The sequence below is a fragment of the Filicampus tigris genome, chromosome 17 (genome assembly GCF_054856515.1).
Source record: "Filicampus tigris isolate MCC_2025a chromosome 17, RoL_Ftig_1.0, whole genome shotgun sequence".
In the NCBI taxonomy this organism is placed as follows: Eukaryota; Metazoa; Chordata; class Actinopteri; order Syngnathiformes; family Syngnathidae; genus Filicampus; species Filicampus tigris.
This window is the reverse complement of record NC_141233.1, coordinates 8,669,040-8,692,341: the sequence shown is the minus strand read 5'-3', so window position 1 is coordinate 8,692,341 and position 23,302 is coordinate 8,669,040. Positions and strand designations below refer to the sequence as shown.

Sequence of the window (23,302 nt, the reverse complement as noted above, 5' to 3'; positions counted from 1 at the left end):
CTACCTTTTAGAAATAAGTTAAGGAACTGAGTTATCAATAATATTAATTGCATTTGTGCTTATCTTGCAACACAACACGCCTCTAATGGGGGAAAGGGTATGTAAAGGTGACGTCATCTAGACGTAATTACAAGTAGCCAATGTGGGCATATGCGTAAACTGTACTCTGTGTTAGAATAGAACTCTGATGTTCACAATTTTAAAATTCAGACAATGCGTGAGTTTATTGCACAGTCATAGATAGATAGAAAGATAGATGTGATTGATTGATTGATTGATTGATTGATTTTCTTCAAATAGGTGATATAACTTACATCAATAAAATATATTGCACACCTTGAAAATAAGTTAAAACTAATCAGTTTAAAACATTTGAACGTTGACATTTACAATGTGTGAAAACAGGCGGCTATTGCACGTATTAGACGAGTTAACTATATATTTTTAGCCTTTGGCAAAGGTGACGACATATTTTGTTAAGATCGGCGTGTGCGGAGATAGAAACGAATAAAGTGACTTGATTAATCAATTGATATTGGGTTTTCAAAAGAGATGACGTAATGTGAATACTAATGGTTCGCTCCTTCGTGGGTAATATTTGCTTTGGACGCACGGTTAAATGTCATTGACTTCATAGGCAGGTGAGTTTACGTTCCCCCTGCTGTATGTGGCGCAGATGGTACAGTCCGCATGCACTCTGAGTTGTTGCTGAGGAGGTTCCACTGTGCACTCAGTGCATACCATCAAATTGGCACGCAGCTGTCGCGTCCTGTTGCAAGTAATTGTCGCTTTGATTTAAAAACAAAAAACAATGCCATCTTTTTCTTACCAAACTGAACTCGGACGCCATGGAAAGATCACATTGTTTCACCTTTTGTTTCATATCACAGGTGAGTGGGTTTTTACTCGTTTTGTTGTGTTTTACCAACACTGATAAAGCTAAGTTTTAGATGAATGGATCGCGCACGTTCTGCCAGCAAGTTATTAAAGCCAGCTGCCCTCGTTGCCTGAAAGTGAGGATTTTAGAAAAATATGATTTGTATTTATTTTACTATTGCGATTTTAGCAGGTGCATCGGAAGGAAATTAAGAGCTCAGAGAAAACTTGACTACAAGTTGACTTGCCTCGCCGCTTCGAGGTGTATCCAGCCAGTGCCACTACTGATTCGTCTGATAGTGCTCCGATTAGTGCTCCGACCTGGGGCTTCCATAGTAACACTCCATAGGAACCGCCGAGGAACAGATGCAATTAAATTGTACATACCGCCACCCTGCTGATTCAATGGCAGCCATATTAACGCCTCTCTGTCAAAGTAGCGTGTTTCCACGCTATGTGCGGTACACGCCTGTTCAAAAGTAATGGGACATTGAAGCGAATTCCGGTTATTTTTGCAATGGACTGAAAACATTTTTGGTTTGCCATCGGAAGAATAGGTGACAAGTGATAAATAGTCTCAGTTTGCATTTCCAGGTTTTTACATCCGGGTGTGATGTGCAACTTCGAACAGTGATTGCCAACCATTGTGGACACGGTGTGTTAGTGATCATCAGGTGTGCCTGGGGAATTATCCAGTTTAACTTAATTGGTTAGAAAGTTATCTAGGCACCACGAATAATGTAATCAATTTGTTCATTTCTCTATGACAGCGATGTAGAGTGACAGGCAGAAGACTTCAATCCTCTTCCACTAGACAATTGACCATCACTTAAGTATAGTAGTACAAGCTGTATTTGCTGGCTGCAAACTCAACTCCCTTCACAACAAGCATTACTTTGACCCATACTCAAGTTCTTCACAAAATGTTTCTAGCTGTGTATTGCCACTCCATCAAACTAAACCTAAAACAAAAAAATGGCACGCTTGAGTATTAAAACATGTTGAATGTTCACTAGCTTAATGCTAACAAACAACGCAAAATTCCATAGAAGGGCTAATGAAAAGCATCTATGCGGTGGTGATATGATACTTTAAGCAATGGGTATTCAATTCTTTATATTCTTAATCCTCTGCAAAAAACGACAAATGTTACTGCAGTGTGCTGAGTCCGTTAAGAAAATTTTGTTTATTTGTCTCTATGTACTCAACTCAACTGCCCCCTGGTGGCCATAGCGCACACACAAGAAGACTATTGAGCGGCTCGAACGGATCAATAGCATTTCCGTTCATTTCAATGCGAAAGATTATTTGAGATACACGTTTTGAATTTCGAGCAAGGATGAATTACGAGCAAGGATGAATTAAACTCGTAAGTCAAGGCACCGCTGTGTCTACACTTTTTGTGACATTTTTGTTTGGTCGCGTACGCTGAGCTATGTCTAGTGTAAAATATGTCCCTTGGCTCAACAACGCTTGGAAAACATGCATTTAAGAAAGCGTTAACTGAAATGGAAGACTACAGATAAACTCATATTTAAGTTGTATATCCTTTGCTTGCAATAACTGCATCAATCATGGTCATTGAAATCATTATACTTGCGTTTTTCGTTCATGATGCTTTCACCACAGACTCTTTCAGTTTGCTTTGTGGTATATTACCCCTGTCAGTCTACTTTTTATCAGCTAAAATGAATGCTCTCTTGGGTTTAATTCTGGGGATTGGTCCACTTTTTTCCACTGAAATCCTTTTTTTTTTTTTTTTTTTTAACTGTTTTGGGTCGGGGGGTTTTTCTGCATGACATTGTTCTTTGATTTCATGTTCATGAGTGTGATCAGCCGATTTAGATACCGATCACATGGATTAGCTGTATATTTTTTGAATTTTAGAGCCCGCTCACTAACAATTATTTTAATAAGCGATTGTCTTTTTTTTCCAATTTGATTTTTTTTTTTTTTAATTGAATCCAAATTTCCATCCCTTTATCATGAAAATCAAGCCGTTATTTCAAATTGACATAAACATATTATGATTGAGTTACTGTTTTGGTCTGTCGCGTGCAGTGTTAAGGAAATGAAGAGGGGATGCTACACTGCACACGAGCTGGTTGCTAGTTGGCTACAGGCTGCAAAGTACCAGCTGTGGGTGATCGTTTTTTGTGATCGGCAATGAAAGGCATATCACATACTTTTCCGCGGTAATGGGCCAATCACAATCGGGGTACAGATCGTAAATGTATCTACTGGTAAGTGCACTTTGCTACGCTTTTTGGAACTAGTCAATTTATGGTATTTTTATTCTCAAGAGTTTTGATGAGACTTCTCTGATGTCAAGGTGGCTCATCGAACACTTTAAGTTACTAACTTTTTACTTATGCTGACTGATAAGCAGCAAATGATCTTTTTTTTTTTTTCTTTTTAGAACATTTTTAGCAATTATAGACATTTTTATGACATGTTCTGGATACGGTGGAATCGTCTCGTTTTGTGTCGTGCAGTGCAGCAGGCCCATCGCGCCTCGCACATACTTCTGGGTCAATGGTGAGCCCGGCTTTCGTTAGCTCGACACGTAATGTGCAGATTTTTGCCGGTGCGTTCCGGCTGGCCTTTGACTATCTCCTTCCACCGCGTTCGGCGCCGAGTGTACGCCGTGGACTGCTGCTTGCTTCACATAGCTGAAGCAGAGCCCAGAGTGTAGAGAACAAGCAAGCACCCAAAACAATGAAAGCATTATTGTGGTGCACGGACACATTGCCAAACACAAACACCCCTCCCGCCCCACCAACAACTTAACAGAGCAATCAAGTAAGTGTTGCTCTTAAGAATCTACCGCTCTTATCTAACTTAATGCAAGGCCCCACACAGTCCTTTGCATTATTTGATGGAACCAGGATTTCATCACCAAGCCATCGATATGCTCTTGTCAATTAATGTAGTGGTGTGTGGCATCGCCAAACACAAACACCGCCCTGGCCCGTTATTTCAAATGAAAAAAAAATGTTTCACCCCACCAACATTTTTACAAAGCATCACTAATGCTTAATTGTCAAATAGTGTGTACTTTTTAAATAACCCAGAGACAGCTGTGCCCCAGACGACTGTACATCTTTCAACAAAAGATTATTAGTGGTTCCCTTTTGATTGATTTCTTAGTGATGGACACTGGAACCACTGTGAAAGCCAGGCCCCTTGATGTACAAGAACTTGATTTGTTAGTTGAATAAGTCTAGACTGCAAATGATGATTCAGCTGTACTCTGTCCTGCTCTGCACAAGCGCCACTGCTACCTCTCCCCGCCCTAACACCATCTATTTTATGCTCCGATTCCCACTTTAAGCAAGACTCCCTGGCTTCTGCCAAGACATGCATATTTATATTCTTGCTGCCACTTACACATGCTTGATGGACTAACTTGAAGTAACTGCCAATGCCGTCTCTATAGAGAACATTTGGGTTAAGATAGATATGAATCACATAATCCCACCCAAAGTGTCTCTGACATCAAACCACATAAAAGAGGGAATGTTTTTTTTTTTTTCGGGGTGGCCGGGGAGGGGGGAGTCAGTTCACGTCTCTAGTATGGATCCAGGGAATCCTTGGAAAAGCACTCTAAAGCTTTTCTGCTAGCATGCTTTATGCTAATTCTTTGTCAGCCATCTGAAAGTGGTGCATTTGAAGGTATTATTGTCTAAAGTGAGAACCAGCGTCAGACAGTCCCTGGGGTGCTGTGTGTCCTTGATGCCAGGATATCTATAATCTGTGTTTTTTGTTTTTTTTCTCTTTTTTTTACCGAGTGTGAAGGGGACACATTGTTTTACATTTGCACACCAAGAAGCTTCTTTTTGAGACTCCCCTGCAAGCACACCAAGCGCATGCTTCCTCTTACGTCAAGCTAGGCTGCATATATGATCAAATACACGTTCTCGTCACTTTTTATTCTCAGTCGGAGAAAAACGAGGGCATGCTTATGTAAGGTTGTCATGTCACCGATAAAAAATTTAACGCAGTCGCTATACCCCTGTCATTACATATTCAGAAGTGGAGAAATGCTGCTTCCTTTCCTTGTACCGAGCTGTTGTTTGCTGTCTAACGTTATTGTGCCTGTATTGAAACAGCAAGTGGACGAATCACTTTTCTACTGATAGCAAAGCAGTGGCTATTGGGAGTCAAGTTTAGGGATTGAACATTAGCTAGCTACATATTTCTTGTTTGTCTACATAGAAGTTCAAATACCATTTAAACTGACAAAACTACCCAAATATATACTATTAACTCATTTCTGTATAGGATGTGTAACATTAGCTTTGCCTTTCACCAAATAGTCCCATATTTAAAACGGACATGAAAAACATTAAGATCTGTAGTTTCCGATCCAAGTGTCTTTAGTGCCCAGTAGTGCACCTTCCGATTCATAAATGGACCATATACCACTAATTAAATATTGTGATTTGTTATGCCGCCTTATACTTGAAAAACAGTATCTTCCATCAATGCTGTTATGTTGTATGAGTAAGTTTAGTAGTTATTGATAAATGTCAAAAGCCAAACAACCAGTTGTAACAAAACACAACATGCGTGCGTTGTGAGCAATAAATCACGCGACATAAAATTGACTAACTGCCGCCTGGGCTTTAAAAATTGACAAGTTTAATTCAAGCAGCAGACATGGCATCACGGTACTTTGGCTCGGGCCCTTGAAATGCTGTCATGTGGCTCGTGGGACAAATTCACAAGACGTTTAAAGCCGTTTTGGATGCATCTAGCGGCGACTGACTGTGCTGTGAGAAGACCAAAGTATTTCTTCTGAGGTCTTGGCCTGACATAATTATTCTTTTCCAGCGCGGTTGCCAATTGGTGATATCTGCCTCCAAGGCCTTCAAGTGAAAATATCATCTGTTTGCACATGTACAATTTGATTACTGCCAGAGGTTTCCAAGTGAATTACTGCCTCTGAGCATGTGTAGCGATCTACTTAGTATTGAGTCCCAGTTTTGTGTGCGAGTGCGTGTGTGAAATTGTGAATGCCTTGTTTGAGGCAACTAATTAGCCCCACTAAGTGAACCAACATTGCCGCGACCCTGTCACTCTTCATTCTCAATGGCTTCAGTCTCCTTGGAGGATGTAGTGATACATTTTATAGGGCAATCTCTTGCCTGTGCAATCATTATTTCGTGGGCCTACAGCTACTGTGCAGGCGAAAATCAATCAGTAGCAATAAAATAATTGCTTGATGGTCACTCCTCCACCAATATTTGAGGACGCACTCTTTCAAGCGGGCGTTTGGCCGGAGATGGAGCTGATTTTGGCAAATCAACAATGGAATACTGTTTTGGGCTCGGTTGCTGAGCAGCACAGCAGGTTTTGATTAGTCATGATGTTTTCCACGCTGGCAGTTTGTTGCAATTAGTGATGTAGTCCAAGGTTTAGGGACACAATTTTAAACGTTTTTTTTTTTTTTTTTTCATAAAGCAGTGACGCCATCCATGTGTTTTCTCTTAACTTGTAATCTTGACGACAGCATCCCTCTCAGTCGCCTTTCCTCGCGCTTTTTTCTCTCTCTCTCTCTCTCTCTCTCTCTCTCTCTCTCTCTGTGTGAGCGGTGATGTCATCTTCATATCCACACGTACCCTCGCCTCCGCCTCTTTCACTGGGATCTTGTCGTATCCCTTTTTGCCTTTCCTTAAAAAGATGATCTTTCGGCTTTTGAGCGGTGGCACAATTGTGACAGAAGGACCACGGGTTTGTTGGAAAAGAGGACACGCAGAGACGGACTGCTTTCGTGCGCTCTGTCTGGGTGGAGGGAAGCTGCAGATTAAACGGATTCATCAAATGAACGCTCTCACTGTCATCTGTGTTTTATTTGTTTAAATGCTTGACGCCTGCTGTGATGCGATCATGCTTTGAATCCCGTCTTATCACCACAAATGTCACATTGCTTTGCGCTTGATGAGCTGAGCTATGAAACATTAGACGCCACTCCATAAATATTCCTCAATGTAGTTTGAGCACAAGTCCTGGTATGACCTATATTGTTTCGCTTTCTTAGGCCGGGGGCGTCAAATACATTTTCATCCCAGGCCACTGGGTTATTTTTTTAACCACAGTCAAGGCTCAGCTTTTTCAGCGTTGGAAAAAATAATAAAGGATGTAAAGAAAACGATTTGAGCTGTTTCTTTTCAAAGTGGAACACATTTTTTTTTTTTGCTGGAAATGTAGATAGGTTTGTGCTTAAATGAAACTATATATAAAACATATTTTCAACATTTTGCCATCTTCGCATACTGCATTTCCTAGGTGGTTAGTTTCCAGTAAATTTCCTGGCGACTTAAAATTGCGGAATTTTGGAAATAATACAACTTGGAAGGTTCGCAAGGCAAGTTGGGACAGTCTTAAGTCAAGGTGCCACAGTACCGGTACTTATGAATTATGGTCGCTCAATTCAGGATTATGCTAAAATGACGGATGGATGGATATTTCTCGTCATTATTGGAACCCACTTTAATTTTGTAAATTGAAAGTTTCAAAGTTTCCATAAATGACTGTTAATTCTTTTGAAAATGTCAAACTTTTTTTTTGTTGTTGAATATTTTGCAGAGCCCTTACATGGTAGAAACCGACTGTATTTTGGACATTCATTTCTGTATTTACTTTGTCTGTGTGTGGCAGGGATGTTGGCCAGCCAAGTAGTGGTGCCCCCCAGTGTGAGCGCCGTGCTGGGGAAGAACCTGACGTTAGAGTGCCGGGTGGACGTGGCGACCAACCTCACTCTCACTCAGAGCTCTTGGGAGCGCCGTTTGCCTTCCGGCTCTGTCACAGTGGCCGTCTACAACCCGCGCTACGGCATCTCCATCCCCCCGGAGTTCATCCATCGCTTGTATTTCCGCTCCCCCTCGTCTCATGACGCCACTATTGTACTAGAGAATGTGGGCTTTGCCGACATGGGCATGTACACCTGCAAGGTGGCGACATTCCCACTCGGGAACACTCAAGCCTCCACGACTGTCAGTGTGCTCGGTAAGCATTTAAAGAGGAAGTCAGCGCAAACATTTTTTTTTTTTTCAAGAATATGTTCTATGCAAGCCCATTAGTTGAAACAGGGCATTCTGATAAATATTGCGTTTATGGAATAAGTGTTAATCCACTCGTTTTTAGTCATCTCCGGGGGCGGTCGTTTTGTCTTCTGTCGACTGAAAATGACATCACAACAGCTCACAATGACCAATCATGGCTCAGATTCAGAAAACAGGTCAGCCGTAATTGGTCGTTGTGAGCAGTTGCGATGTCATTTTCAGTCGACAGAAGACAAAATGGCCGCCCCCGGAGATGGCTAAAAACGAGTGCTAAACTTATATTCCACAAACGCACAATTAATCAGAATGCCGTGTTACAACTAGTGGGCCTGCTGGGAACACATTCTTGAAAAAAATGTGTTTGTGTTGACTTCCACTTTAAAGCATTTGTACTTGTATAAAATGTCAAGTTTATTTGTGATTTGATGAGTGTTTTAATGTCATCCACTTGAATGTGAAGCCTTATCATCACTCCCTCTCTGTTACTTTCTCTTCCTCTGAACCGTAAGTGGAGCCGAAGGTCTACGTGTCTGCCGGCTCGACGGGGCTGATAGACGGCAGCAACGAGACGGTGGTGGCCACTTGCATTGCCGAGCGTGCCCGCCCCCCCGCCGAGGTGTCCTGGGAGTCCAACCTTTTCGGCCAGTCGGAAGTGCAGCTTTTCGACGACGTCAACGGAACCACCACCACGCAAGTGCGCTACCTTTGGCAGCCCACCCGCCACATCCAGGGCCACGCGCTCACCTGTGTGGTCCGACACCCGGCTCTGCTCAACGACTTCAGGGTCCCCTACCAGCTTAATGTGCAATGTAGGTGCATTTATATGGGCTGATATTGGTGCCTGAAATAAAGCCAGGTCACGAGTTTATCCAAGGCCTTTTTCTTTTAATCGAATGAGGCACACGCTTTAGCATTTGTTCGCCCACAACATTGTGTCTTACTTATGATGTTGCCGTCATTTCATCAGCTTTGTTTCTTTGCCGCAGTCGCTCCTGACATCTCTGTGGTGGGATACGACGGAGACTGGTACGCGGGCCGGGGCAATGTTCAAATGACGTGCAAAGCCAATGCAAACCCACCAGCTCATCACTTCAGATGGATCAGGTGTGTATGTAGTATAGTATGTACGCCACTTGCTCGATCCATTTACAAAAGCTGCCTTGCCAAAGATGATGCTCGACTTTGATTGAGCGTGTAAGAGTGACTTGGAGGTTGAGTGCCGCCAGCTTTCCAAATAACGCCGCAAAAACTGTTGATGCTGTACATTTTCTGAGGGATAAGAGTTTTTGTGATCAGCAGAGATGTTTGCTGAATTTGTCATTTAGCCATAAAATATTTAGAGTAGAATTTTCACATTACTTTCAGACTACCGACACGTTGATCAGAATGTGCCTGTACTTTTTGTTCCAGGCTGGACGGTGAAATGCCAGAAGGCGTGGAAATCCTGAACAGCACGTTGCTTTTCCTCCGTCCTCTCCAGAGAAACGACTCGGGCGTGTACAGGTGCGAGGTTGCCAATGACGTCAACCTCCGCAGCCGGGACGTTCGCATTCTCATACAAGGTGAGCGCAAGCGTACGCGCACCGGAACACGCCCGGCTCCCGTTTTTTTGCCTGAGGATGCACAACGCATGCGGCACGCATCATTGCGTGTATTGCTTTGTTGGGACGCTGTCCTTTTACTGTATCTGAAATGTGACTCTGCCTCACTCCTGTCCAGTGTGCGCCAGCTGCTGGCAGCCTCCCAGGGCATTCACGTACACCAGCAAGTATGGGCACTCATAATACTTGACCCATAATTGCTTGCTGATGATAAACATTAACACCCCAGATGTTCATATGGCCCGTTCTTCACTCGTGAGTGATTTGTGAAGGCCTCCTCCGCCTTCCTTTCTTGCGTTTTGCCTTCTTAGCTTGGCCTTGAAATGTGTGGTGGGTTTCACGCAGGAAGAGGCAAAAGTCTCCAGCCTGACTGGGATGATGTCTCTCTTTCATGAAACATTAACTAGTTCTTTTCAACTCTTATATATTATTTATTATGCATATTCCATTTTCTTATGAGAGCGTCTGCGCCAGGCGTTCACTAGATTACATGTGTTGCTTTACTCCTTATTGTGTCAGTGGGCTGACACATTAGTCGACCACCTTCCTTGAATGTGTTCCATTCATCCATATGAAGATGACAGACCTCCGGGTTTGTGGTTTTAACCAATCAGATGTGTATGTTCGTGTCTGATCTTGTCTGGCACCACTTTGGCTTGTGGACTGTTTTCATTACTTGAGTTCCTCCATCACTCTTTTTTTTTTTTTTTTTTTTTAATCTTTGGTTTTGTGGTCCCACATCCAGATCATTTTACGCTTGCTCTATTAACGTTGGAAGGAATCAGGGTAGCGTCTTAATTTTGTCAGCCCTGTGAGTTTGCCTTACAACTATTAGCTCAGCGTATGTGAATTTAGCTGGAAATTGTATAAAAATGTAACCATTATGGTCAAACTGTTTTCTAGCCAACATGAGCTCAGAGTGCAAACGGCTACAGCAGTGCTGTAAATATGCAAAAAATGCATTGCCACAATACAGTACACTCCACAAACTCGGTAGCCATCCCTCACTGAAACTTGAGTAATTTGTTGCTGCTGTGACGACATCGCAGTTCGGGCATAATATAACGATAACATGGATTTAAATTGAAAGTTCATGAAAGTGGACTGAGTTTAAAAACGGCCAAGGACGGTTCAGTAATTTCAAGTGTTGTGCTCTGTTGCCTTTGATTTCATAGTTTTGTAAATACAACACTGAAAATATTTAATATTGTATTTGTTCAACAAAAAATATGTGTACCAACTCGTCAGGCCTATCCTGGCAGAGTCCTTCGGGGAACGCGCAGTCAAAATGAGAGAGTAGAATTACCCAAAGATGTTTGTTCCCGTCCTTCTTTCCTGCTCTTATTCTTTTCTCACACACAAATAAATTCACCGCCAATAGTTAGTTGAATTCAGTTTGCTCGTGTGACCGCAATAATTCCTTAGATGATCTCTATTCCAGTAACCCAAAACAAGCCACTTGAATATACTATTCAAGTGGAGTTTTGTCAGCCACATTTATCATAGGTTTGAAAAAAAGTTCCTTGCACTGTATAATAGAGCCTATCAAACATGATTTTCATCTCGGAATGCGAATAAAATTTTGCACATTGAATCTGTAAATGGCCAAAACCATCTGTTCTTGTATGCTGGTAAACGTCATGTTTGGATTTCAAACCAAAGTTTCTCATGCAAAATAATGGGAAGGCACTTAATTTGTTCCAGGGTCAAACTCTTGTCACCATAAAATATTATTTTGAGTAACATTGTCATTTTAATAGTGTACATTAAACACTCAAATTTAATTTAAGTTTTTTTTTTCATTTACAAAATAGATATTAACCACTAATGTAATGTAAAGCATCAAACTTGACTGACCGGTGACGGCGCATGCAATAGCTAGCTAGTCATTGTCTCGCGCTAGCATCAAACATTAACAATCAACTTGTGTGCAGCCCCAGAAGGTACGGCAAAGAGATAATTGTCGCTTCCTTTATGAATGATGTTGTGAGCTTGTGCAAGAGTTGTCTAAAAGGTAGAAGCAAACATCCCTAAGATGACTAATAGAGAAAATACTATTTGTCAAGTACTGAAAACCACCCAACCACCCTAATTTGAACTGTGTCCTCTTTGACCAAAGTTCTTTCATATTTCTTAACTTCTGGACTTGACGTAACACAACAAGAACTTTTTTGCCTTGCGGTGCTGCTTTTCATAACCTTGGTGCACTCTGAAGATCCTTCTTTCGGCTGTCATCACTATGTAACCTCTCTGTCCAACCATTACATCTAATCTTAAGCTTTAAAGACCCTGTAAAGTGAGAAAGACGATAGTGCTCGGTTTAGAGGATAGTGTTAAACAGAGCTGGGCATTTTACTGAAAATTGAGCGTCCGTCTGGGGACCCTTCCGTCGTCAGTCATTTGCGTTTTTTTCCGGGGGTGGGGGCAAATAGCACCTGTCTATAGGCTGGTCCGCCTCTATTTTTAAATGGGCGTCCGTCGGCCAGTCCGACTAAGCTGTGATCTCCTCTTTCAGTCGACAGCTAGTGGCAAAATGGCCGCCCCCAGAGATGGAACAGGTGGATTTTGCTCCCTAATTTAGTTTGAGTTTTTAGTCATTCATACTCGATAGGTTTATTCACTGTAAGCGTATCGACTTCAGAAGACTGTTATTTTCACTTTGCAGGGTTTTTAAACATAATTATAACCCAGGTTTACACACGTCCATTGGCATTGACACCTTGAGAATGCTGACTGTAGTTTAGTGTGTGCAATAGTCAACCAATCCCTACAATAGTACAGTGTTTCCCAACCTCTACTGAGCCAAGGCACATATTTTACATGAGAAAAATCTCTCCACATCAGCAAACAAAAATATGAGTGTGTCCACTGAAACAATGATCTCTTCTCAATTTACTTACAAATTGACTATGTGAAATTGAAACCTCTTTAATTGAACACGGATGATTTACTTGAAGGCACTTCAATTGTTCTTCCTGTCACTGTCGCTGACAGATGAACTTGAAGAGTTTTTTTTTTTTTTTGCAGTAAATCAATAATACCTTTGTGACCAATTAAGTGAATTTGGATCATTTCCCACACCATACCTGATCTCTCTCACGTCACACTGTGCCGTGGCACAGTGGTTGGGAATCACAGCTGTAGTCGAATGTAGTTGCACTGACATTGTGCTTGTCTGTGTGTTCATCCCCCCCACCCCCCCCCCCCCCCCCGCCCCCCTCTACTCCCCATTAGATCCTCCCACCATGCCTTCCACCATTACTGCTCCTGTCCTCTCGGGTTCCTCCTCCTCCACCCTAGTGGACGATAAGCGCCACGTTCATCTCAGCTCCCCCACTCTCCAAGCGCTACCTGAGAGTAACCTGGGCACCGTAGTGGGTGGGGCGGTGGGCGGGGCCTTGTTCCTGCTGCTGCTGCTGTGTCTGGCCGGCGTGTGCTACCTGCGGAAACAGCAGACCTTGCACGGGGACTACTACGCCAAACAGTACCCGGGCCCCGGCGATCTCCAGAAAGCCCCCGGCAAGCAGCACGAGCCCCACGCCGCCAAAATCGGCGGCGGCGGCGGCGGCAGCGGCTCCTCCCACCGCCGTCAGGACCACGACAGAGAGGAGTGGGGCGGCCGCGAGCTCAAGCGCCACTGCAGCTACGACGGAGATGAATACCCGTCTAACGGCTACACGCGGGCCATGAGGGAGGGCGGTCACCACAGCAACCAGCAGAATCCCCAGCAGGGACAAACAGAGTATTGTAGTCCGCAGCAGCAGCCCAGGAGGCCCCGATACACGCACTCTCCCAAACCTACGAGGAACGGCTCCCCCTACGTGCCAAACAACTGCTACGATAGCGGCCCAGCGGGCGATTACGTCTCTCACAAAGACGGCTCGGTCATCTCTCGCAGGGAGTGGTACGTTTGACCAACCCCCGATCCGCGCGTCCCGATCACCACTTTACTCAATTAGGAACACTTGACTTCTCTTCTTCGAATACCTTTGCACCCTGGAAGACACTTGAGATGGGCTCGTGGTATGAATGAGCCTCGTTGTGGCTGTGTTATAACGTACGTGCGCTCCCTGGACCGCCAATTTCTGTCCAGTCACTAATGTCAGGTGAGGAAGCCCCCGGCGGCCTTGCTCTCTCATTTGCACATACCGATTCGCTTCAAAGACCTGCGACCTCTGAATACGCCACGCTGGAAAAAAACAAAAGGATCGGCCAGAACCCGATGTACAGTCGCGCTGAATCTCTGCTATTCAGTCGCTTGCTGGTCCTGACCTCCCGTTTATCGGTCCAATTAATTGCACTGCCTTTAGCCATAGTCTCAACGTTTCTTTCCAGTAACATTTCTGTCTGTGACATAATCCCCACCCGTGAAATGAATTTGAGGCCTTGCTAACTTGAGTTAATGTTCTGGGATGGACCTCTCCTACTGTTGTGCATAGGAAAGTTGAGAAGGGAAGCCAGGTCACTGCCACCAGCAGACATGAAGTCTCCATTTGTAAATGTGATGAAAGGAGCCGCAATGGTCCTCTATTTAACCTCCTGAGTTGGGCCCTCTTTTAGTTTACAATGCCTCGACATGACAATAGCTGTGTTGGACAGTTTGCACTCTGGCACGGGGCCAATCTATCCTCTGGGGGGGGGGGGGGGGGGGGGGGGGTTGTCAGTAACATGGCCGCCAACGCAGACCTGAGTACAGTATTGGGTTACACAGCAGTGGCACTACCGCCACTAATGGGCCCACTAATCTGTAGCGGTGTCAATTAAAAGCGTGTCAGTGGCACTTGTGCTTTACCCACGTCTCCTCGGGTTGTTGTCATCATTGCTGGTATAATTTTGATGATTATGATATCCAGACAAATCTTGAGTTTTAACCAGGGCCCACTGTGTGGTTTGTCTGCCAATGCGGTTATGAAATTTGGTTCACTCATTCTTCGTCTGCGTCTTTGACGCGCACGCCATGCTGGGTTATCGTTGATTTGGTTTTGCTGAGCAGATTTGTTTTATTATCAAATGTCAGGATATCACATCAAGTATTTCGGCACGCGCACTTAACCAGACGCGGTGGAGGAGATCGGACAATCTCCTTCTTGCACAGTAGTGTTTATAAACGGTAGCTTTTGTCATCTTTACGATATCTGCTCAGAGGCCAAATATTTGCTCGTGTGTAGAAATAAGACGACGTGTGTAGAAGAGACTAGATGACAATGAAGTCGTAGCATATATTAGCTTATCACAGGGTCCTGTAGCTTGAAACGGAAAGACACGTTAGCCACTTTAACTGTAGTCGTCCGATGGGCGTTAGTAAAATTGATGTTCTTATTAGTCCGAATGTGACCGTTGTGCTGTAATTAGGCAGCCATCGTCGTAGTGACATATTGGCCAGTGCAAATCATGTCGTTTCTAATGTGAAATGCTCGAGACACATGCTCCCTGTGTTTAAAAAAGAAAAGGAAAAAAAAAAGTACCTGCAAGTCTTCACGGCCATATTGTCGCGTTTACCTCCAGTGTTTGTACAGTCTAAAGAGTGCCATCTTTTGAGGCCACTGCTGCCAAGCTAGTACTCGTCAATGGTTTTTTTTCTCTCTCTCTCTTTTTGAAGGAAAGGCTTTGAATTGTTCTGGACGCAAGTTGGTGTAGGGAAAGATATGCGAAATTGTTCCTCGGGCAACGTGTGTCTCCGGGGGGGCTTGACAATACAATCTCGTGCGTATCTCCAAACCGCCGCCATATATTGTGCGCTGCGAAGATGCAACTGGCCCGATGTGACGTTTTCATGGTTGGCTAACAAAATCAGCATCGCGGCCACCTCAGTGTCCAGGCAAACATCCGTGCAGGTAACAGGAAGCATGGCTGCCTAATCCTCAGTTTTTTTTTTTTGCTTCTATGCACTAAGGCGGAAACTTCACGAATCGATTTTTTTTTTTTTTTTGCATCCCTCGTACCCGAATTCATCCAGTTTGCTTGAGTGAAGCGACGAGACACCTTGATAATTGAACTAGTGCCTTAGAAGACATTTGTTTCCATATCTGTGGTCTCCCTATCGATGCTTGGTGCCATTACTGCTGTGCTGTTCTCAGTGCCATCTCTTCCCCGTATACATGACGGAGTATTGCAAACCCACTGTAGGCACTAAAACACAAACTTTTGTTGTAAATGAGTTCTCTGGTTCACAGGTAGTACCGCAGTCAGTAAACACTGTGAGTAGTTTACATTTGATCAGCACCTTTTTTTTTTTTTTTTTCTTTTTGTATATAAATATCTATATACAGTATTCAACAGGAATGTAAGTTAATGGAAAGAAATATATATTTATGTCAGTGAAGCATTGATTTGTTGTTCTTTTCCCCAGATACTTTGTCTCAATAAAGCACCTTAGCACATGTGAGTTCTTCTCTCTAGTCTTCGGCTCTTTGTGCTTCAATAAATGACATCATCTCTGGCTCCCGAATGCTGCATAAGACCACCCACCCCCCACTCTCGTCAGCCCTCCCCGCTCGCCTCCCGCTCCTTCAGATCCAGTATGCACATCTGGGACGCTGCCGATGATGTAATGCTTCGTCTTCATTACCGCGTGGTCTCGGAATGATCTGGGATTACACTTATTGTCGTTAAGTGGAAGATGGCCATTTGTTCTCCGCTGTAATTTGGATTTCCACTGTCAGATTTTCCTTTTGGATTCGCCACAAAAAAGGGCCTATATGCACCTTCTCTTGCTCCTTTTGTGAGTTTCCCCCCCCCCCCCCCGTGTCTCTCCCCTGCTGTCTAGCAGCGGGTAAAATTAAACGCTGAGTGTTTGTCTGGCCCCGAGTCCCACTCTCCATCCCATTGACTGTCCCCATGGCAACAAGCTCATCTGGGGCTGCTTCCCTTCCTGTTACCTGGCCACAAAATCTGTAGGGGAGGGGGGGCTTTGGGGGAATGCCGGGGGTGCGCGACGCCGTGACCAGCGGAGTCCGGGAATGTCCCCGTTACCCCCTGCTGCCTAACGGTGTCCATCACGTGGGTTTGACCTTGACATCCTTGAGCTTCTCAATGACATGGTGTCAGCTCCAATGACCACGCCCAGCAAAGGTCACGACCGCTCATTTCACTCCTGACCTTGAAACACGGTGGTGACCGCGCACCGGTGAAGCATTTCAAGAATCACGATATTAGAACTCATCGACAAGGTCATTGAATTGGCATTTGATTGAAACGTGCCCGTTTCCAAGGTTACTTTTCACGCCAGCTGGAGCGCTAACTCCTCACGGAGTTAGGTGGGATCAAGTGGTCGCCATCTTTGAGCTTGAAAAACAAAACGTCAAAATCAGATTGAAACAGAGATACTTCCCCACTAACGACGGCAGCATCTGCTCCCTCGCGGCCGTAGCGTGACCCTTGACCCTGCCGTTGAAGTTTGGGGGGGTGGGGCTGTCCCGTTCATTACTCGCACCCTTGCTTCTCGTCTTTAATTCACCATCTTGCCTCTCATCGCCCAGCTTTACAACACTTTACGGTCACCGTGTGTGTCCCATTGAGCATGAAAGAGGAAAATTCATAGGGAATTTCATCACAATTGATGATATAGATGACCTGACAAATGCTTCTTCTTAATGACATTGAAAAGCCTACAAGTTAAACACAAACTATAAGGAATCACATTTAAAAAAAAAAAAATAAAAAAAAAAAGACCAAGTTAGTGCAATCATGATCTTATTTGGATATTCAAAATGGAGGGAAAGAAGAAACTACATTTGATTCAGAGAAATTAAGAATGACCTTTTGACCCGGACGGCAGCTGCTGCTGCTGCTGCTGCTCTTCCTCTGCCACGCAGTGAAGGTCAGTCATCGTGCATTACAGCGACAAGGTTGACGAGCTGCATTTTTAAAAGCGCTCCGATCAAGCGCCGCGCCCCGTGCCGTAGTTGAGCCGCCGTCGGGGCGCGGCGTCTATGGCGGAGGGTGGAGGACGAGATGAAGGGCGCGTGGGGATGAGGAAGCTCCAAAGTCCACACTTGTCCGCGCGCGTCATGATGGAAGCGGTATTTAAGATTCATTGCAGCGCATTATTGATTCCCCGCCCCCACACCACCACCACCATAGCTAAATCAACTGTAATTGACCCTTGCACGTGTACTTTTCCTCCTGCCACCTTTCGTCCTCCGTCGGCCTTGTGGGCTTGCGTGTGTCATTCTCCCAGTTGTACACCGACCCGCTGCGGCCGGCCGGCCTGTGACATGAATGCATCTTAATCACCGTTAAGCCGTAATCCCTTCGGGGGGTCGGCGTGGTGCGTATGCAAGCATATGGTCGAACAAAGCTAATTCAGCAGACATTACAACAGTATTTAAGAAGATACACACACACGCACACGCGATGGAGGTGAGCAAAATGTAGACAAAGAAGCACTTTGAAAGGGTGGCTAACGCAAGAAATGACAGTTTTAAAAAACATATTTTCACTTCAGTGGTCCAAGTGTGCACTCACTAGCGAGGGATAAATCTAATATTTGGTATTTACAAAGTTAAACAGTAGTATGGCTGTAGTTTGAAATGATTGTTTCGATTATTGTGCCACTCCCATGTTGATAATCGAAATATTAGAAAGACCTCTTAACATGATGCAGAGTGCCTTTCATGATGCACCATTTTGGTAGTGGGAATGAATTCAATAATGGAAAGACTGAGGATATTCCAATTATAATTAGGCTATGGTAAATGTGACAACTGCCATGCTGGCTGTAGCACCGCCTGTACGGTCCGTAAGTGAAATAGAATAGCTTTGCTGCTATTGCAATAGCATTACAGAATTGAGGTTTGCTCCGTTTGATGCAAAGAATACTAAATTAAGTTACTAATATATGGCAGAAAATGCAACCGCATGTGGGCAAGACGTACTGCAGTTTAGGTGAGCGATAAGCAGAAAGCGCACGGCGTCAATATTTAGATGATAATATGTAACCGAATGATAAGGCGACTACGTCTGTTCATTCAAAGCGGGTTGATTAAAAGAAAAAAAAAAATGAACAGCAACTTTCACTGCCTGCTACTGGTGTGAATTTTGTTGTAGAGGATATAAAGACAAATGTCTTTTGTCATGGACAATAGTCACAATGAATGACCAATTCTGACTTTTCTTAGGCACACATGAATTTGCAGTTCGGAGTTTGTCATCCTTTCCAGAAGGTTATCGCGTCATCTTGTCCACATCTGAAGTCTGCTTTTGTGACCACTCAAAGTGTCCTTCTCCTCACAGAACAGTCTCAGGCCGAAAGGTCAAACTCCATCGCCGTGGCCGGGGCGGTGATCGGGGCGGTCCTCGCTCTCTTCCTCATCGCCGTCTTCATCATCGTCCTAGTCACGGCCCGCAAGGCCCCGCCGGCGGCCTTTTCGGACAAAGTGTAAGTCAAAGAAATCTGACTCAACTAGAAAAATAAAATGACTGATGAAAAATGATTCCCCTTGGGCCTTGGCTCAGACTTGTCAGCGGGTTCTCTTTTACCGCTGTGGTGTGAACAGACGGCTCTTTGTCTTATTTTGTGCACTTGTTCTCATGTTCAAAACACTCAACCCTGAGGATGGTTTGAGTGCTTGACGCCTTGTTTTGATGAATTAAGTTTCTGTTTAATATTGAAGTCCCCGCCGCTGCTCTAACTTGTAACTTGCGGACCGTAACGCCTGTGCAAGGTCACAGGTTGATTCCCCTCATTTATCCTTGTTAATGTGTTCCCTGCATACTTCTGTACAAAAGTAGGACAAAGTGATAGCGAAATAAATTAATAGCATTTAGTTTTGTCGCTCTGGAGGAATAATGGTCTTTTTTTCTGAGAAGAAATCGTGGGGTACCAACCTCCTAAATAGGAAAGCTATAGTACTTTCTCTTACTGTTGTTCAAATTCCAATTTCACTTTAGTTCATTTGTGTTGGACGCAGCAACAGAGAGAATGAAAGGGGAAGTCAACCCCAAAATTTTCTTTCTTTTTCTTTACATTAACGTTCTATGCGACTCTACTCAAAACACGGCATTCTGATTAATATTGCATTTGGGGAATGTGAGTTTAGCAGTCAAAAACCGTTTTTGTCCCTGTCAGGAGACGGCCATTTTGCCACTTTCTGTCGACTGAAAATGACATCACAGTTGCTCAGATAACGACCAATCACGGCTCACCTACTTTTCTGAAGCAGAGCCATGATTGGTCATTACCTGTGATGTCATGTTCAGTTGACAGCAAGTGTCAAAATGGCCGCCCCCTGACATTGACAAAAACGGGTTGATTTTGCCGCTGAACTCACATTCCACAAACGCAATATTAATGAGAATGTCATGTTTTGACAAGTGGGGCTGCATAGAACATATTTTTGTTAAAACGTTTTGGGGATTGAGTTCCGCTTTAAGATTGCGTCAAAAAATAGTGACGCCGGTGCCTTCTTGTGCCATGTGACCACATATTCATAAACCTCTGCCCAAATAAGTTAATTGAGCAGGACCCCATCTAATAAATTAAATTGACTTCCTGTCCACATTCAAGAGGCTAACTTTGTTTATACTGATGACTGACTTTGCTTTGAACTGATTTTAGCTGTCGTAACAGTGCTCCATATTCATCCAGTGCAGATTTTTTTTTTTTTTTTTTATATTAGTCTGAAAAAGCAATTCAAGGTGGAAAGTGTGCATCGGCCCTGTGACACTGCAGAACTGTGCATCCTGCAGCGCTGTAACGAAGTTAGCATCTTAAGCGCGACGGTGGCCCGATGTCCCGTTGGGACCGCGGGGCAAGCCTCCATCGCCACTCTCCTCCATCACACACAAGAGTGTACAGCAGAGCATCAACTGGAATCTTCAAGTCTCTTGAAATGTTTCCTATCTGATTAGTGTACTTTGTGACTTTCAAAATGAGGAAATCATCTTGTAATTGACATTTCTTGTATGTCTTTATTTAATCCTCCGAAGGATTGACCTTCCCCCGACACACAAACCTCCTCCTCCGTACTCGGAGCGAGCGCCTGCTGTTCCTTTGGGTGTCCACGCGTCCCAGGTGGCCTGGCTGTGTCAGGTAAAGCTTCCCCCTCCTCATCTTCGCCGTGACGTTAATGATGGCACTTTCCCCGCACGTGCTACATCTCTGGCGGACGTCCACACGCAGAGCCGCAGGGCCGAGCATAGGTACGAGGCCGCCGAGAGGCGGGGGCCCCCTGCGGAGGGGGAGGGGCCACCGACGAGACGAAGCCCCACGCAGCCGTCCCGCCTGGAGTGGGTTTGTCATCAGAGCGGGACGGAGCGGGTCTACATCAACCACCGCGAACACTACGTGTGATGTGACGCAACGGCACGCAGCCGCTGGCTTCGAACGCCGTCGAGCTCCTCCGAGCAGCTTGCATCTGTCCACCGAGCCGTCGGTCCAGACCAGGAAACGTCTGGAAGCATCAGACGCCAAACTCTGCTTCTTGTAGAGCATCTAAAGCGGAAGTCAAGTCAATAATCATTGCGAAACTATGTTGGAGTCCAAACACGATATTCTTATTCTTAATTAATATTGCGTTTGTGCAATAAGAATTCAAAAGCGGAAGTCAAACTAAACATTTTTTTCAAGAATATGTTCTATGCAAGCCCACTAGTTGAAACAAGGCGTTCTGATAACTATTGTGTTTGTGGCATAAGAGTTAATCCACCCGTTTCTTGAGCCCTGAGCAGTTGTGATGTCATTTTCAGTCCACAGAAATGACAAAATGGCGCCCCCCCCCCTGCGATGGCTAAAAACAGGTGGATTTTGCTGATTAACTCTTACTCCACAAACACAATATTAATCAAAATGCCGTGTTTCAATTAGTGGTCCTGCGTGAAGATATTCTTGAAAAAAATATGTTTGGATTGCTTTCTACTTTAAGAAGGCTAATACTTCGTTTCGACATTAAGTGAAGGTACGTAGAACATATTGCAAAAAATAATAATAATAATTGGATTTGACTTCTGCTTTAAATTCCCTTTTACAAACACACATCTATGCTTAATTTCTACAAGGTTTCACTGTTTATGTCATTTTCTACTGCTAAGAATTAGAAGAGACAATCCACACATGTCTGGATACTGAATCCAGCAGTTCAGGATTCGCATGTTCACAACATTATTGTTTTGCTAAATTGCATCACTTATCTCGATCTCATCTCAATTTACTCAGCAATTGAATTACTCGGTGTAAAATGTGGGCCTCGTCAGCTGTCTTTTAGTTTTATGAATGGCAGCGGGTGGATACACAAGTTAATTGTGCCTTCTGCTTCCTAATGAAAGAGCATTTAATTGTTTTAAATTTAACTGCCTTTTACTGTTCATCACTGGCATTTAGACAGATGAAGAAAGATGCATTTGTAGTGAATACATATTGATTTTTTGTTTTTCTAAATGAAAAAAACAAACTGCGTAATATCTTGTGGCAGACCTGCTGATCTCTCATTGCACACTAATGCGTCATGGCACAGTGGTTGGGAATCGCTGGTTGAGCTAGTCTAATGCTGCATTCTGTACTGCTGAAAAGTAGGAAATATGCGACTTTGACCTCAAAGAAACATAACCTATACAGTCACAATAAGCTAATATCTGTTTGCGACGAGACAATTTCCTTTTCATAGGTCCTTTTTTTCCACATTTTGCAGAATAACAACGTAGAGATGTTAGATTCCAAAATCTAGTACTACCATTAAACACAGAGAAATAGAATTTAAATGCTGTCTTTTTTTTTTTTTTTTTTTTTTTTTAGGCTTATCGTGCGTCCATTAATGTGAGTTTTCTGCTAGGTTGCCACTTTCAAAGTAATACAAACCGCTTACAGGTTGTTGAAATTCCAGGTATGCCTTGGTGTTGACCATGCACATAAAGATGGGACACAATCATACATTTTGGACAGGTTTAACATTTCGAATCACCAGCCGAGCAGCTGGATACAGACAGACAATCTTTTAGAGACATCCGACTATCGGAAGGAAAAATGCTCAAAGCTCCATTATCGTATGTGTGTCCTACACTTTAGCCATTCCGATGTTTTGTTTCTGATTAGGAAGCTGTGTAAGTGAAGCTAGCGGAACTTTTGATAAAATGTGAAAGTGTTTATTTTCATAGCTGGATGTCAAGCTAGCCTTTTACCTACATTTTCCTCTGTTTTAGGGACAAGTGTCCTGTATTTATCAGTATTTGTGGACTGCTATCCAAATGATGCCTTTATGACAGCCAAACTGCCAATATCCGCTCATTATCGCCCTTTGTGGCATATACGAGCACATGATAATAATTATGATAGAGGTGTGTCAAGACAAGCGTTGCGTTTCATTTTTGTGTCGTCAGTACAGCAGCGTCCTGATGCGTGTCATCAGACCAAAACATATTGCAACTGCCGAGGTCCACTCGACTTACTGTGATGCGGACTGTCAAGGGATTTTTGTATTTCTGTATTTCTGTATTTGTCTTTTTTTTTTTTGGCGCTATTTTTTGGTCTGACACTGTAAAGGCTAACAAAAAGAACTGTAGATGTCTGTTTAATGCACTCATCAGGGGAGCGATTTACCTTATGACTGTGTTTGGGTTTTTTTCCCCCGTGTAGCTATGTGCTAGGGAAGCATACAGTAACTGCTCAGAGGCGAGTATTTAATGTTTTATGTATATCTTGTATCATGTCAAGTATCCTTTTTGTCAGAATGTAAGGATTGAAAATATTAGAACCACTGGAAGAGAAAATTAAAGATTTGCAGCCATAACATTTTCCAGTTTGGGGTCAAACGTTTTACAAGAAGT

General features: G+C 43.8%; 1 protein-coding gene across 3 annotated transcripts; it reads left to right on the top strand.

Moving 5' to 3' along the window:
• Nucleotides 1-667: 667 nt before the first annotated feature.
• nectin3b (nectin cell adhesion molecule 3b) lies at nt 668-23,214 on the top strand. Of its 3 annotated transcripts, XM_086012991.1 has the most exons (8): nt 669-890; nt 7,540-7,887; nt 8,453-8,752; nt 8,930-9,047; nt 9,354-9,505; nt 18,779-18,923; nt 20,474-20,576; nt 20,667-23,214. In XM_086012991.1, exons 1-8 carry the CDS (start codon nt 812-814, stop codon nt 20,835-20,837), a joined length of 1,416 nt encoding a protein of 471 aa, XP_085869117.1. In that variant the 5' UTR covers nt 669-811; the 3' UTR covers nt 20,838-23,214. The 3 variants fall into 3 exon arrangements, with proteins under 3 accessions (XP_085869116.1, XP_085869117.1, XP_085869115.1); XM_086012990.1 differs by having other exon boundaries at nt 668-890; nt 20,474-23,214; XM_086012989.1 differs by lacking the exons at nt 18,779-18,923; nt 20,474-20,576; nt 20,667-23,214 and adding an exon at nt 12,779-14,181 and having other exon boundaries at nt 674-890.
• The last annotated feature ends 88 nt before the right edge of the window (nt 23,215-23,302 follow it).

What these genes read in the sequence shown, in the direction of transcription:
- nectin3b (XM_086012989.1), top strand. Translation starts at nt 812, where the DNA reads ATGCCATCTTTTTCTTACCAAACTGAACTCGGACGCCATGGAAAGATC. An exon ending in CCTTTTGTTTCATATCACAG is followed by an intron (nt 891 to 7,539) that starts GTGAGTGGGTTT and finishes TGTGTGTGGCAG; the next exon opens with GGATGTTGGCCAGCCAAGTA. An exon ending in CACGACTGTCAGTGTGCTCG is followed by an intron (nt 7,888 to 8,452) that starts GTAAGCATTTAA and finishes CTGAACCGTAAG; the next exon opens with TGGAGCCGAAGGTCTACGTG.